The sequence below is a fragment of the Pteropus vampyrus genome, unplaced genomic scaffold, assembly GCF_000151845.1.
Source record: "Pteropus vampyrus isolate Shadow unplaced genomic scaffold, Pvam_2.0 Scaffold177, whole genome shotgun sequence".
Taxonomy (NCBI): Eukaryota; Metazoa; Chordata; class Mammalia; order Chiroptera; family Pteropodidae; genus Pteropus; species Pteropus vampyrus.
This window is the reverse complement of record NW_011888958.1, coordinates 506,021-523,613: the sequence shown is the minus strand read 5'-3', so window position 1 is coordinate 523,613 and position 17,593 is coordinate 506,021. Positions and strand designations below refer to the sequence as shown.

Sequence of the window (17,593 nt, the reverse complement as noted above, 5' to 3'; positions counted from 1 at the left end):
CTGATATATCTTTACACTGCTTTTCTGAACAAGGTGTTAAGAGACCTACAAAATAAGGAAAGCTGATTTTAAATTGTGCTATTTTAGAAGATAGGTATTAAAAATTGAAATCCTTGGGTATTTATCAAAAATCATTTTATTTTGTCTACAATTTCAGCTACTTAACCCATTAAAGTTTTTAGTGGCATTCTCTATAAGAACTTTTTATTCATATGGGTTTTTTTATTCATTCAAAAGTGTTTCATTAAGCTCTTTTTATTAATTAATTATTTTTTTTAATAGTGACATCGGTTAATGAAATCCAGTAAGTTTCAGCTGTATACTTTAACAGTAAGGCATATATATATTTACACTGTGTGTTCACCTCTCATCATTAGATTTCTTTCTGTCAGCACATATTTGACTCCTTTTACCCCATTTGCCTCCCCCCTCCCCCCTTTCTCCACCCCATACCCTCTAGTAACCACTAGTCCATTGTCCATGTTTCTGAGTCTGTTTGTCCTGTTCATTTGTTGCTTTTAGGTTTATATCCCACATGTAAGTGATATGTGATTTTAAACTTTTTCAGTCTGGCTTATTTCACTTAGCATGATTATCTTGCGGTCCATCCATGATGTCACAGATGGCAGTATTTCATCTCTTCTTACGGCTGAGTAATATACCATTGTATATATGTACCACAGCTTCTTTATCCAGTCATCTGTTGTAGGACACTTCGGTTGCTTCCATGTTCATTAAGCTCTTAAGAGTGTTTCAGGCTTGGGTATTAAGCCATGGGCATGACAGACAGCTTATTCCTTGGCATGAAATAACTCACAGTCTGGTAAGGGTGACAGCCACATAAACATATGATAATACCAGCATGGAATATGTATAACAGAGACATTTCTAGGGAGTTACAGAACCACCAAAAGGTATCCCAGCCTGTGAGTGGGTCTGGGAAGAAGTCCAAAGCAGCCTTCTTGGAAGACATTGCACCTAAGCTCAACATTAAAGGTAGGCAGGTGGGTTGCAGGAGAAGAGTAGGGGCAGGCTCCAGAGTTAAAGCTAGCATGGGTGTATGTGAGGAAACAGCAAGCTGGTTAGTGGAGCAGTTAAGGTGGAAGCCAGACAGGAAGACAGGGCTTTGAATGCCCCGTGCAGGAACTCACCCTTCATTTCAGAGATAACAGGGAGCCACAGAGACACAATTGACTTTGCCTTTTAGCTGCATCACTCAGGTAGATGGGAGGAGGATGGACTGGAGAATGAGGCAGTGTTGCCCCTTTTTCTGCCCTGCTTATTGGTGAAGATGCTGTGGAACAATGAACTAACCAAAAGTAAAGAAAGTACTCTAGCAACCCAGACATTTGATTAAATTTACATTAGAGGCTAGATTCTTATGAATTTGTATGGCTAAAAACAGAACCTCATTTACCTTGTCATTGCTTCTACTACTTCTGCTGTATTCTGCTGCATTCATTTATAGCCTAGAACACATAAGGATGTCAAACTTTACCTGCCACATGAAGTGGCCACAGTGGCCACTTCAGAAATATTTGTGCCAGCACAAGTATGCTTGAAATAAGAAGCATACATGTTCTTAACATGTTCTTAACAAGCACAAGTATGCTTGAAATAAGAAGAGTTACATGTTCTTAACAAATACTTTATAAATCTGAGCAGAGAGCAGGTCAGATTTAGGTCTTTCCCTTGGCACATGAGAGGCTCATTATCTTTTGAGAATGGGACCCTTTGGAAATCAATATGTACATCCTTGAAAGCAAGATTTTCCAGAAGCATCTTTTGCCTTTGGTGGGCGGGGCGAGGACTGGTAGCTGATGGTGCTAGAGTAGAGTTTCAGTGTGAAATCTCACTATGTCCTCGTCACTCAGTGCTGGGAGAGGTGTTCCTTACAACTTCAGCACTCTGTGCAGACATAGCCCTTTGTGGTCACTGCTGTTAGTGAACAGAAGAATGTGCCGAATTAGCCCAGCTCTGCGGTGAAGAGTGGGAGGCAGGGAACCAGCGGGAGCACTGGCCCTCTCCGTGCAGGCGAGTGTGAGGTTTCAGGACCCAGCTATCATTAGGAGCAGCTCCAGCTCTTCCAGCCTGGGAGTTTAATCAAAGGGATAAGAGCAGACCACCCAGGCGAGGCTCCAGCTCCAACGAATGTGCTCTGTCAGTCTCTGTTCCCCAGCCAGCCAGTGCCCTGGATGTGGCCAGGCCTCCTGGAAATGTGCTGACAGATACATAGGAGGGAGGAGACAGTTTTTGCTTCTCACATTTTTCATTTAGATGAAGAGTAGAAAAGAAAATCATTCAATTTCTTTCATTTTTTTGCTCCTTACCCTGATACTTTCCTGCCTAGTCCTCTGAGAGGAGATGCTTAGGTATAGAATGTTTAGTTCACACCAATTACTCATTCACTCTCACTCATTCATATGAATTCAAAGAATTCACACAGGAATTCTTTTTTATTTCTTCTGCTGCAGCAGCTGCCATTGTAGTCATGCTGATTTCTTCAAGGTCCACAGTAGACTTGAATTCCTCAATTTCAAAAATTTCAATTTGAAGGTGAAATTGACATAGAAAGAGCTAAATTTCTGACGTGGTTGCTAATGTTCTCTAGAATCCAGGCAGATGTCACTCAATTTATCACAAGCTTAGGCATTTGGCACTGGAGACTTTCTTCCTGGCTCCTTAGCTTATCTGGACACATTTGAACTGCTGTACATTGTGCTCTAGATCCTTTGGTTCCGTGTTCTTTCTGGGCAGAAAAAGTTGTACTTCTTTGTATTGTATAATTTTTCTCCATTTCCAGAAACAGAAAGGGTAAATGGAAAAAGCAGATGTTATTGAGTCAGTGAGACCTTGAGCAAGTCACTTAACCTCCTTGTGCCTTGATTTCCAAGATGGAGAAATTTTAGTATCAAGACTACTTCTCCTGGATCCTTGTGCCTCTCTGCTCTAGGACATAGCTCCTGTTGATCTTATTTAATTCTCTAGCTCTTCTGTGTTTCTTGAGGCTTTAAGCCCCCAATTTTCCTTAGTTCCTTGGCCTACTGAATGGTCTCATATTCTAAAATAACCGTTTAGCCCTGCCACCCGCTTAAGCTCTTGTCCTCCCTGTACCGCCAAACTTCTTTTGAAGTAACACACCCTTGATATCCTCAGTCCTCCCCTACACACATGCACATACACTTACTCTTCTAGTCTAACTTTATCTCTTACCATTTCGTCCAATTCTCTTTCAAAGGTCAGATGACCTTGAAATCGTCAGCTTCAGTCACCTAATTTTAATCATCATTCTCTTTTAGCATGTGACACTATTATTGATCACCTCCTACCTGGAAACTTAGCTTCTCCAATCCTTCAGTAATTTCACTGAGCGCTCATTTCTTCCTCCTCTTCCCCGTAAAAATTAGATTTTGTTTTCAACATTTTTTTTGAAAGCCACCTGTATATAGACCTCAGATATAAAAACTGGCACTGGAGAATCTCTGTGTCAGTAGCAGGGTCTCTCTGACTGAAGAAGGTGGGATGATGTCTGGGCATCTGCTCTCTGTTCTTCACCAGTATCTTCTAGCATATCTCCGAATTCCAGGGCACAAGAGAACATTTTCCTCTCTCTGTAGTTTCTCTTCTCATAGCTTCATCTGGTATTGGGCTGTGGATTTCTCCCAAATGTGCATGTTTAGTTCGAACCTCTTTTTTGACTGCCAAGTCCAAATTTCCAGCTGCCTACTGGACATTTCCACGTAACAGTATTATCAGCATCTAAGATATTCAACATATTTAAACATACTTTGAAAATATTCAAAAAGTATTCAACATTTCTGAAACCTATTTGTTCTTGTCCCTTTTTTTTTTTTGTCTCTGTATTAGGACACTGCCATTCTCCTGAGTTTAGATATGGAGCCTTGATTTATCATTGTCTCTCTTCATTTCCTTATTCTCTATATGTCCAGGCAGTTGCCATGTCTTGTTGATTCTGACTCTGTAATATCTCTGATACATACCTTCTCTGTTTCACTTTCATATCTACCATCCTGCTCAAGGCCTTAATTATCTCTCAACTGGACAGCTGCAATTACCTCCTAAATGGTCTCCCAGCCAGTCTCCTCTTATTCACCCTAGTCTTTGCTCAAAAGGAATCGTTCTAAATCACAAGTCCGATAATAATACTCTGCCCAAGAATCTCGAAGGGGCTTCCTGTTATCTACAATGTGAAGCCCAAGCTATTAAATGTTATTCAGAGCCTTTATTTAGAATCTGGCTCCAGGCTACTTCTTCATCTTGTCTCCCTCCCATCACATATGTATTTGTGCAGTTCAGCCAGAATTTCTGTCGGTCTCTATGCCTCATGTTATGCTGTCTTCTCATGGGAAATGTTTCCCAGTTACCATGTCTAATCTTATCATCTATCCAGGCTCAACATAGGTGCCACTTCACTCATCTGCATGCCATTTCACTCACCACACTGTGTATGTCCAGATAGCTTTCTCCCTTTATAGACAGTGAGCCCTTTGAGGGCATTTTCCTTTGCTGCCTCAGAACCTGATTCAAGGGTAGTACTCAATAAATGTGCTGATTCAGTAAGATACTTGATTGAAAAGGGGGACCATGTCCATTTTTTTTTTTTTTTTCACAAAACATTGTACAAATTAGAAACACTAGAGAGGGGTTTTGCTATTTTTGTAGGGTTTCCCAGGAATGCTTTTGACAAATCTTGATTTGGAACTCCTTCTGGATTTTGGAACACTAAACGTCTTTATGTATATTATGTAAATGACAAAGCTCAACTGAGGGAAGGTGTTGAGGAGAACTTAGTGTTAATATATCAGGAACTGCAGAGATTCCGTTTGTCCTAAGCCGTCTTAAAATTTGATTAATATTATAACTCTTATCTCCTGATCATTAGAATATAAATTTCTTGAGGTTCATTTATTAGCATTCAGGAATTGATACAGGAATCGAAGCTACCTTAGAACATGTTGATTGTTGTGACTTAAAACATTGGCTGTTGTAACTAACGATTTAATAAATGCTCATGGAGTGCTCTTGGAGGAGTGTTTAAAATATAACTGTTCAAGGATGATTCTTTTCATATTCTTGATTGAAGATGTTCTCTAATATTTCTCCAGTGGTCAGAATTGTTTAATATGTACAGATCTGGCACTTATGGTTTTTCTTTTCTTTTATCCTGAGGAAAACGCTCATGCTTCCTAGTCAGGGATTACCTTTTATCCTAGTAACATAGGCTAAAGTCAGGAGGAACTCGCCACAGCATTTCTCCATTCGGAATCATTCTTTTGAGAGCCCCATGGTCAGGGAGAATGACAGTTTCTGTGACATGCTCAGCTGATCCAGTCGTATTCTGATGGGCCTTTGTATATGAACGACACAGAGAACGGTATTCTCAAGATAATATTGATGTAGTTCTGAGAACAGTATGAATGTAGATTTAAACAAATTTATCTTCATATCAGTCTGAGTGATTATTAACCTTTCTGGAGTCAGAGAGCCCTTTGAGAATTGAGTGAAAGCTATGTTCTTTCTCTTGAAAAAAAAAAAAAATGTGCACTCAAACTTAGAAACGTGCATTAATTTCAAACAGTTTATAGAAGTTCCCCTAACTAGGCTTCTTCTTGATGCCCAAGAACCTCTGAAAACTTTTAGGTAGCATATGGCCATTAATATCCATAAATTACCAAAAATGATCATACCAACTTCGTGATCATCTTCACTTCACATGATATATAAAGGTCCTCTCGATGAAGGCAAGGACTTTTTTTTCATTGTTCTGTCCTCAGTGCTCAAAAGAGTGCCACGCACGTAGAAGGTGTCCAATAAATATTTGTTGAATTAACGAAATAATCTTTTAAAACCCCATCTCTAGACCTCATCAGACAAGAATTATCTAAGATTTTTATTGCTAGAAAGAGGAAATTGAGCTATGCCAAGATTGTAAGCTGCTTTGGGAATGCTGTGCCACCGATTTGCTCATGTGTTAAGCTATTATGAATTAATTTTTAATGTTGAATTTCTGTCTCCCTTGTGATAAATAAGATACATGAGATTTGCCAACAGCTTTAGTGAATGTGAGTTTCACTAAACGAATCTCAAATGCAGTTTCAGTGCCAAGAAGAAACTAATACAGTATACACATTCTGTGTCAAAGCTATTATTTCACCCATTTGAGAACCTTGCCCAAGGCTTCAAGACCAGGCAGAAATCATCTCTAAAATTATTCAGCATAGTAGCAAGACCAACACTTATCTTTCACGATAGTCACTGATTATTTTATTTCTCCTAATTCCAAAACAGTCCCTCCCTTGTGGTTTATGCAAAAAGAGATAATTTGGAAACTTTTATTTTCTTGCTAGCCTTTCTCGTGACATTAATCACTTTTCTACTCGCTGGTAAAACTAACCGCTAGCTGGAGACAGGGAGTATGTGTGCAGATGTGTTTGTATGTGTTTGGGGATAGATGAGACCCACTTCCTTTTCTGTATAAATGCTTTTGTGCCTCCTTGGGTAAGCTCTGGGGATACAGCAGCAAGTAAGATATAGTTAGTGCCTGTCCTAAAGAAGCATGTAATTTGTGGAGTGAGATAGTCAAATAGACCTGCAATTATAATACAATATAAAATATGGCATGAAGCTCTCTCAACTCTACTGCTGTGATTCTAAAGTAGTTTAATTTTAAGGATGCTTTATAGCTGAGGGAGCTCGTCTATGAGAAATAAACTTGACATTGGGAAGTAAAGAGCAAGGTGGTAGCAACAAGATTTCAGGATCCTGTTGTGCTGATGTACTTTGAAGGACCTTCCAGGATGACTGGGTAAAACACCAGATAAACTTCTGGTTTTTCTGGTTGCAGGTTAGGGGTAATCCCTGCCTCTCCTGGCGTAGCTGTAGATACATGTTGTGTTTCCCCCAAGCAGCCAATGATAAACCTTGCTACTGTGTTAAGAAAGGTAAAGTCATGTGACAATCTGCAAGCCCTGGTCAGAGGAAAATTTTTGCCCCTACATTTTTAAACAGGTCATATTTATAGAAATGTAGAATTCTGTGGTCTGCCGTGAGTGACAAGTGCCTTGTCCCTAAGGGACCGATGGCATATGCGTATACAGAGGCAGATACTTCGTTAATGATTGAACTAGTGGAGGACTTCAGAGCTCACATATTGTTTTTTCAAGTATCTACTAAAATCTCACCATATTTAAATGTTACTGTGTTTGGTTTTGTTGTTCCTTGGTGGAGCTGGAAGTTACTGTATACATGGCCATTAAACACAAATTCTGGGGTCCCCAACCCTGGGCTGTGGACCGGTATAGGTCTGTGGCCTGTTAGGAACCAGGCTGCACAGCAGAAGGTGAGCGGCGGGAGAGGGAAGCTTCATCTGTATTTGCAGGTGCTCCTCAGTGCTAGCATCACCGCCTCAGCTCCACCTCAGATGAGCAGGCATTAGATTCTCATAGGAGCACTGGTCCCTGGTACCAAAAAGGTTGGGGACCGCTGCACTAATTCAGAGAGGACTGTGGGTGGAATCCAGGATTTCACAGTCACTAACTTGACTTTCAGGAGAAGGGTGCCCAAAGGGATCCTCCAGGTGGAAGCCTCCTCTTAATTACTATGAGATTTTTGGACCCAAACTCCTGAGGAGTCCTGAGCTTTGGTGACTTGTGCTAGACAATGTATGATCGATCCAATATCTTCTTTTGCCCACCAGGATTAAGGCCTAGACTGAAGCCATCTCGTTCTCCTCCTGGGTACCTTCCTCCCAGACCCACCCCCTAATATTGTTCCTCAAACCATTTTAGTGTTGAAAAGAGGCATGGAAGGATAAATCTAAGAAAGGTACATTTTCTCGTACGGCCCTAGAACAAAGCTGGCCTCAGATGCCCACTCTTTGACCTTCCTTCTTTAATGGCAGACAGCGCCGTCTTGCCTTACCAGCTGCATGTAAAATGTAATGCAGAAGAGGACCGATCCAAAAAGAAAATATGAACAAAGAACACATGAACTCAAGAGCTTTTATCATCAGATTACAAATGTAGTTCTCTAGTTCTAAGGCCCAGCACTCTTCCTTAGCCTAGGAGGGAAATGAAGGGAGACCAGCAGTAGTATGTCCTGCACCCCAGCCTTATTGCTCTCACCAGACTGCTGTTATTCTCACTTTGTATTCTCCTTATTAGCCCCTTTTAACCAACCCCACAAAACAGCACTAGATTTACCTACCTGCACCACAGTTCTGATACAGCACTACTCAGTCAGAACCCTTGGGCAAGCTTTCTGTTGTCTAGTAGACCAAGAACAGAATCTTCAGTCTGGTATTTGAAGACCTCCCCAGGCTGTTAATCTGTTCTGTCTTCTGTTGCTCTAAGCTTTAGCCACATTAGACTATTTTGTGTTTCTCAGACATTCTTCCTTATGTGTCTTTGCATTACTTATGCTTTTTGTTTCCAGCTAGGAGCTACCTCCTCCCCCAAAACAGATCACAGCAACAGTGATCTAGTTAGATCTGGCCTCAGATCTTCTTTGGATACCGAAAGGTTATGCACTTGGGGGGGTGGTGGGTATATTCTGAGAAGCTATCAGGGCAATTCCATCATACTTCAATTATAGCACTGGCGGCAGCACTGATCTTAGCCGACAGCAGTAATAAGCAATAACACTGGGGCGGGCCAGCCACCGGAAATTGGCTCCCTCTGTGTTCCTCCTACCCACTTTTCAATCCATCACCTGTATTTATTCCCGCTGTAATTTAAACACCTGTCTAGATGGAATGCGTGCAATGTGTCCCTACCCCACACATTCAGATATTTGCTCACCTGCCTTATGCGGAAGGCTGGCTCTAAAATAAACAGTGTTTTGGTATTAAAAGAAAAAATGCACTGAGGTCATCGTGGCAATGGCCATGAAGAAGGGAATAGGAGTGGAACCTCTGGATAAGCTGCTCCAGGAGAGCGGGAGCAGAGGAAGAAGAGGGGTGGACCGCAAGGAGTGAAACATCTGCCTAAGTCTTCCGTCATGATGGGATCCCGTGACTGGATTTTCCCACAGGCAATCATTCACTTAGCTAACCAGCTAGAGAAAGGCAGGGGTGGAAGAGTATTTAACAAGCTCATTGTTTTTTAGGCTTAAATGCCTTGGTTTATTTTTAATGACCACTGTTTCTCATGGCAGCATAACAAGTAGACTTGGAATATTTTGAAACTTGTTCTAAACTGTTTTATCTACTTTTGTATCCTTGGCATATTAGACGATTACTCATTAATGTTTGAGCATCCAAACAACATTGAGGAATAGTAAAACCTTAAAGTTCCCCCATAAAATTACTTTCTCTACTCCTTCCCTTCGGTTGTTTTATATCTTGCTCCTCATCCCATCAGGGCATTTCTGCTGGTTTTTGGAAGATCCTTTGAGCTTTATGAAGGAGAATCATTGAACGAATGGTTCCTCTTTCCTGTTCTCTCTTTCCCCCATACCCTAGATCAAGTGCTTCTCAAACATTAAGGTGCACGTGAATGACCCGTGGATCTTGTCAAATACAGGTTTTGGTTCACTGGGACTGAAGCTGGGTGGAGAATTAGCATTTTTAGCAAGCTTCCCGGTAGTGCAGACGCTGCTGGTCCACAGATGGAATTATTGGTTCCAGGCCCAATGGTACATGGCACTGGGAGTAACACAGTGGTTAAAACTAGAAGGTATGGGAGATTTTGCATCAAGCAGACCAGAAATTGAAACTAGGAACCGACATGTAACAGTTATGTGTTCTTGAGCAATTTATTTTACCTCTCAACTTCAATTTCCCCATCTACAGAATTGTCTTGAAGATTAAATGAGCATATATAGCTTAGAGCAATGCTTGGCAAAAACTGTGTATTAAGTTTAGCCATCATTAGTGCTAATACGTATTGGTTGTTATTATTACTGTTATTGTAGTGAACCTGAAAAGTTTCATATCTGCATAAAAATTTATTATGGTAGAACATTTTAGAGATGCAAACACAGACTTGTAGGGTTCTTATATGTGTGTACTGTCTTTTGCACAGTAAGGTGTTGATATTCACTTATCAGTAAGGTATGTCCTTTGAGTCATAGTTTCAGTAATTCAAATGGGTTTTAGTTAAAAGTTATCTCATCTACCTTCCAGACCCCTTTGTAACTGAAGCCATGAATTCATGAGTTGGACAGCCTAGATTTAACAGTATAGACTGCAATTATTAGCCCAGAGAAGCTAACTGGCCCAGTGGCTACACATCCACTTGAATAGCCTCATACTTTTAACAAAAATGATGAGCCACCTATTTTGTGACTGGTGCTGTGTTTATGTGCTGTAAGCCTATCCTTCTTTAAAATGCTTTAGCAGTGGAATTTTAATCATCATTGCAAATCGGGTATATATAAGTGCCATTTTCCACTTACTCTTCATCTGATCAAAGTTGGTTTTATTATGTTACCTAGAGAAATATAGATGGATAGAGAAGATGATGTCACCTAGTGATGGCCATATTCATCATCCTTCTGTGCTGTTAAGGAAGAAACTCCTCCAGATGTGAACCCTAATTGGCTTATAGAGGTTGTTAAGGTCTGGTCAGTGCTAGGAGATTTGCCCTGCTCTTCAGTCTTCCCTAGTCAAGACAAGGTGCTTCTCGGGTTAAAACTGATAACTTGGGTCCATTTTAGTTCAGTGACTCATTCTGCCCATCCTGGGAAGCTAAAAGGAAGGACCAAAGGCTTTCTTAATTCGTTTAATCTAGAGATAATTTGCTTGGACCAAACTTTAGCTGGGCATAGATCTGTACACATAGGATTCATCCAGATCTGGTTGAAGCTCTCGAGCTGTGTTGTCTGGTAAGGTAGGTACTAGTCACATGTGGCTTTTTAAGTTATGTAAAATTTAAAATCCAATTTCTCAGTCAAACCAGCCACATTTCACATACATCATAGCCCTATGTGCCTAGTGGCTACTGTATTGGACAGTGCAGATTATAGGATATTTCCATTATCACAATACTTTTTATTAGATAGCACTGTTCTAGAACAGAGGTTCAAAACAATTTTATCTCCCTTGTCATTTCTGATGGATTGACTATGGCTTATCTGAAGGACTGCGTAAAGAAGATTCAGAGGCCATATCTAAGTGAGCCCCAAATTGTTTGATTATTTATTAGCAATGTATATCCTAGAAAGACAGAGCTGGATGACATGGGGTTAATTGTGACATAGGTGCTGAATGTCTCCAAGACAAAATCACAGAAGTGAGAACAGACTGTTTAGAGGGGCAGGTTATTATTAATAGAGACAGATTGATTGGTTTGTTTGTTTGTTTGTTTGTTTAGCAAGAATCCTTTGGAAAGAAAGATGAGAAACTTTGAAAGTTTTTTTTATCTCTTATCTCTCATTTAAATAGTGGTCACTTTTGCTATTTCTTAAAATAAATTAATAATGAATCTTCGCTTTTGTGTTGAAGGAAATCACAATAGCTACCAATTCTTGGTTTATCTATCTATGAAATAAGGAATGGATATTACAGAAAAACCCCACCAAGTGTCCAAAATCATTTTTGTGTTCATGCCACATTTACTGTACCTGCTAAGAAACAAAACTGATCGAGAATGATTTCTCTTTGTTTTGCTTCTTTAATATTCTCTGGTGAAGGGTACCAAGTGGAAAATAAAGTTTACAGGAAAGAAGGAAAAGCTGGGATAGTTTGGTGTAAGTTATCCTTTTATGTTTTCAGAATTTAAAGTTTGTATCTGATGATATTTTCAAAAATCTCTAATAATTAAGGGTAACTAGGAATATTTCCCTGCTAGTTTCAAAACTGGAAAATGGATTTTAAAATAAGGGTACCAGTTCTGTAACTCTTAGGTGACCTTGAGCAAATTACTTATCATAACCTCTCAGCCTTAATTTCTCCATCTTTGAAAGGGAGTATAACAGTATCTACCTCCGTGAGTAGTGGGTAAAGAGTGAGATATAAAATCTCACTTAAAAGGCCTGACACTACTGCTGTTAAGGACTCAAATGTTAAACCATATTATTTGGAAAACTTATACGACATGCACTTGGAGAACATTCTCTGCTAATCTTAGCCCTGCCACTTAGTAGTTATGTGACCTTATCTAATTGTTTACCCTCTCTCAATTTTAGTTTCCTCTTTTGTAAAATGAGGTAACAATAGATTCTACTTCAAAGGGCTTACTCGGGGTTAAAAGAGATAATGCATGTCAAGATAATACAAGGACATCTAGTACAGGCACATAGTGAGCATTGAGTAACTGTTAGCTATTATGATGAAAATGTGATGTTTATTTTAGGGGCAGCCTTGCCAAAAGAGAAGATTTCTCTTCTCCTTCTTAGTCACTAATCTCCAAACTATACAATTTATACTAAACATGCTAAGCATGTACATTTTGCTTATTTTATTGCTGTTTCACTATAAATTATTAATAAGCTTTTTTAATTCAGTTTTTGGCACAACTGGTTGAGGTAGTAGTTGGAGAAGCTGTTAGCTATCATGCAGACCTTTCTCACTTTGTAGTATTTTAACAAGCTGCAAGCTCATGTCTGATTTGAAAGGCCTGATGTTTAAGGCCAGGAATCGGGATGGGAAGAGAAGGGCTCATTGTGGGGCAGGAGTGAGTTCAGTCCTATGGAGTCTGTGTGCTTGTCTGAGAACCTGACCTAGGTTGCTTCTGGGGTGCAGGAAGAAGGCAGAGCTCTTCAAAGGCACCAGGGGCCAGAGAATACTGCCATAATCTGCCCCATATCTTCCCCATCCTTTAGGCAGCGCGTGTCTTCTCCCCCTGGTAGCAGCAGAAGGGGGTCGAATGACAAGTCAAGTTTGGCTCCTGAGACTTCTGAAGGTGGTTCCACATTGGAGGGTACAGCCTGAATGTCCCAGACCTCAACCTCTGCAGACACCAGAAATCATTCTCAACCTATAGAAAATGGCATTCTTCCCAATAAAAATATTTGGGTCGTTTAGTGTGAGGACATGATCCTAGGATATTTTTACTTATTGAATTCTATAACTAGGAATGAAGCACTTATACTGTTGCTAAAAATGACTTTTTTTGTTTCAGAATTTTCAGATTTTTTTAAAATCCAGAATTCTTCTGTTTGTAAATGTCAAAATTATTACATTCTTAGGACATTTTATAGAAGAATACTTTTTCTTGAAATTTACATCTTACATCACTATTCTCTAGTGTCTTATGCTCAATATCCTCTAGTCAGCTTCATGTCCTCCCTCTTTTCAGCATCCCCTGTGCATCTGATTTTGAAATGCTTCTCAAATTATCTTTTCTTTTCTTTTTTTTTTTTTGATTCCACTCTTACTACCCACATTTTAAGCTTATCACCTCTCTTCTGTATTTTTCATAACTTAAAATTTTTCTTTTGGATTATAAAGGTATTAACATGCCTAGTATAGGAATTTTGGAAAATAAGGTTAAGTGTAAGGGAGAAGATAAGTCACCATTCAAATAGATGCCATTTATGTTTTGGATTTTTATTTCTAGTCCTTTATAAGTGTGTATCTGTGTGTATATGTTTAAGGAAATTTGGATCTGCTTTATACATAGTTTCATACTGTGATTTTTGTAACTTGAAATATGCATGTTTCTGTGTCATTAAGTATTTTTCAAAAAATTCTGATGGGTACCTAATATTTCCTTTATGTGGAAGAGAAAAATTTGTTGAACAATACTGTTAACCATTTAGATCTCCTTTTTCAGTATTAAAATCAATGCTTGTTTCCAAACACTTTTTATAATATAGTGTAATGAGTAAGAGCACGGGCATTGGAGAACCAAAGATCATGGTTCAGATCCTAGTTCTGCCATTTATTCCAAGGCCTCAGTGCATTTCTGGGCTTCAGTTTCCTTCTTTGTAAAATGGAAATTATAATAGTACTTACCTTCAGAATTATGACAATTTAAATGAGATGCATATAATGTAGTCATTCATGTACGCAGAGCTTGACACATTGTAAGTTCTTTTAAATAGTACCCACTATTATAATAGTCACCATCATTAATCATATGAATTGTTTTTCAGCATAGTTCCTACAAGTTAGATTGTAGCATCAAAGTATACAAATATTTTAATAATACCTTAAATAATATATCACCACATTTATTTCTAGAAAGACTCTACCAATTTATAGTCACATAAGTAATATAAATACCTGTCACCCCTTACAGTTATTAGGTGCTATGTTTTTTATTATGGTATACCAATGTAACATGCAAAAGTGGTATGTTGTAATTTGCATTTTTTTGATTGCTAATGGAATTGGCTAGTTTTAAATGTTTAATTGGCTAATAATATTCCTTCTTTATAAATTGTTTATTGAAGTCAGTGCCCTTTTTCTAGCGACCGTGCAGCATCTTTTTTCTTTTAAATCAGTTGAGTTCTTTGTATATTATAATAACTATCATTATTTATAACTAAAATATATTTAGCATTTAGAACTTTCAGATGAGGAAACAAGAGCCAGAAAGGCTCAGTAGTTTTCCTAATTTCTTAGAACCTTGCCTGGCACAGAGTAAATACGTAGTAAATTCTTGCTATTTTTGTTATTCATCTTTGTATTTTACAACACCTAGGACAGTATAATGCTTTGCACATAGTAGGAGCAAAATAAATACTCGTTAACTTATATTGACACTATCCACCCTCACTTCTGCTCTTCGATGTGCACAGAAGCCAGCCTTTAATGGGTGCCTTTGTCACAGCCACTGTTTCAGCTCAGATGAGTCAGCATCTCTTGGACTTAACTTGATTTTTCCCATATGTTTTTAATGATACTTTTCTAAAACTCTGTAAAATCAGGTTATTTCCCTCACTTCATTTCTAGGTAACAAACCTGAATTTGGCAAGTGGCGTCATAAATAGAAGCAGTGCTTCAACTCCCCCCACCCTTCGGCCTGTCTTCAGTCCTAGCGGCCCGACATGGTCCATACAGTCAGACCCCCAAGCTCCCGAGAGCCACTCCACCCCTCCTGGAAGCAGGTATGTGAAAGGCTATGGAGCTAGCGTTTGGGTCACACAGGGATGGCCGGTCCGGGTCCTAAGCAAGCCATTCCCACCTTGAGCTCCCTGCACAGACACTGATAAGACAGGTGCCTACCCCCACCTGTTCTAATCCTGTGGTACTTGAATATAGGACCCCATTTTACTTATAAGGTGGTTTGCGGCCAAATCAAATGGAAAGGAAATATCTGATACAGTTCAATAACTTCACTTCTGGGAGAAAGAACAAGAATTTATACTGTGTTTAATCCCTGCCTATAGCCACGTATTGACTTTGGGCATTTTCTGTCTCAATTCTTTTTGTATACCTTCTACTACAGTGTGTTTCAGTAACTTTGGACCCTTTTCTTTTGAAGGATGTATTTGTTTTTTACGTTTTCATCTAGGTTATCTAATTAAACTCAGGCAGCCTGAGTTTAATTAGATAATGTTCATGTGGAAAATGGGAAGGAAATTTCCTTTATGTAGTCAGGAGAAGTGACAGAGGATAAAATCCAAAGAGATTCAGGCCATAAGTAAGCAACTCCTGAATTAAAGAAACCACTGTATTGAATTCTAGTCTCGATTCATATTTTAAGTCTCCCTCTAGGAAAAAAAATGCAAGAAGTGGGTTCCATAGTACACCTTGCTTTAGTGGCTATTAAATATGGGTTTAATTGCATCTGTTCCTGAGTCAAATGAGCTGGAGAGGAATGTGACTATTCTAGTGAAGTATTCTGACCAGCCGAGATATTGTTCCCGCCAAATGAAGAAACTGTGCCGTAGGTGTCCCGCTGAGTCCCCACCTCCTTGCCAGCACTTCCAGCCTTTGCCAGGCAGCCTTCTTTTAGTATGCTGACTTGCCTTGAGGTTGGGAGGGGTGACTAAAGACTTGGGCATGGAGGAAATACTTAATCGTTGTTAAAGTACCCGTTGATGTTAGAATTATTTCTTAAGGAACCAATGTGGGAAGCAGAGACTATGCCCAGGAAACAACATAAACACATTGCATCATGCTCTGCTACGGTGTCTTTCATACCAGTAATTATTGTGGTCAAGGGTGAAAAGAATCATCTCAGTTGAGAATTACAAATAGCTGAAGACTAAGAGGCAGGACTTTTAAAGACAGGACATCCTCTAAATATTCTATTTTCATTTTATAATCAGAGCCTTGTTTCTATGGAAAACATTTTCACTGCAATCTTGGATATATAATCTATATGACAAAGCTATAGCTGTTTTCCATACTATAAACAAAATGTAAAAACTTCACATTTTTCGAAGTAGAATTTTAGCATTTGTTATGCTTGTAGATAGAATGAGGGACATTTTTTCAAATAAATAATAGAGCCTTCTCTTGGTGTAGCACCTGTTAGTGCTGCGACACAGAAAGATGAGGGATCCATCAAAGTCAGGCGGGATCTCGAGTCCAGCGCTGTGGGTGGACTAACCCCAGCCAGACTGCGCTCGAGAGCTATGGTAGAACGGCACTTTATACAATCAACTTCAGAGCCACTGGCACCAGAGAGCAGCCCCCACAGAGTCCCCTGGTCTCTTTCCAGGATTGTTGCACCCATGTCAGTCCTCTCTTCACCTACTCTTTAAGCTTAAGGGCCAATTTGTAGGTTTCATTCCCGTCCAGGGTAGCCCTGGGAGATCTTCCTCTGCCCCTAGGTAACCTCTGGTTGCCAGGATAGCCTGGATGCTCAGTTCTGAGAGTTCCAGTTCCATGTGGAACTCCCAGAGGTACCTACTCTGAAGCAGCCCTAAAAATTCTCAGAGGTCCTTCCAGACCTGGCTATGATGTGGGCCCCAGCCAGAACTCCAGCGGGCATTCTACACAGTACCATGCCCCGATTTCTGTTTTTAATTGGTAAGTCACTGTTTTGAAGATAATTATTTAGTCTCTTGTTCCTTAGTAGTAAGGTGACTAAGTTTAATGAACATGGGATTAGTAGTTTAGAGATGTGAGTTTTATTACTGGTTTTGACACTAAGTGACCCTAAACTATTCATTTAATCTTTTCATTAGGTAAGCATATAAACTGGCCTGTTTTGAGAGCTTTTAGATTGCCCTTGAAGTACTTTGATCTCCGCGGAAGTGGGTGCTAAGTAAATAAAAGGTACTCTTACGTGGTTTTCTACAATAGCAACAGTGGAGTCCGGTGCTGATAAACTCTGGTAACTCACTAAACTAGGGATGGTCCTGTGAACAGTAACAGGATGTAAAGAGAATCCATTGCTGGCTGTACTTTTCATCAGGATTCAGTGACTTGGTAGCCACAGGAATGAAAACTGGTGACTCACGAGAACTCTGCAAATAGTGTTATTTTTCATTTCCCTGTGGTGTTGCTATTGTTCTCAATTTTATGGATCACACAAGTTTTCACCAGACAACCTTGTTCTTCCCCCGCTTTTTGAAACCATCCCAAATGTAGCCTCAGGGCTGTCGTCTCCCATTGGGTCAGTGTGAGCTCAGCCCAGCTCCTCAAATCCCTCGGTTCCTTTGGTCTGTCTGGAGTCCCTGTTCGAGCTTTGTTGTGGGAGAGGAAGGCAAAGAGCCCACGACTTGCCCAGAC

At 39.7% G+C, this 17,593-nt stretch overlaps 1 protein-coding gene across 1 annotated transcript in view; it reads left to right on the top strand.

Annotated features, from left to right (window-relative positions):
* The window catches only part of TTLL5 (tubulin tyrosine ligase like 5), a 226,136-nt gene that overhangs the window by 103,952 nt on the left and 104,591 nt on the right, over positions 1-17,593 (top strand). Inside the window, exon 29 of the mRNA XM_023537039.1 lies at positions 14,861-15,015. Coding sequence (XP_023392807.1) covers positions 14,861-15,015 — 155 coding nt within the window. The remainder of the gene's footprint in view (positions 1-14,860; positions 15,016-17,593) is intronic.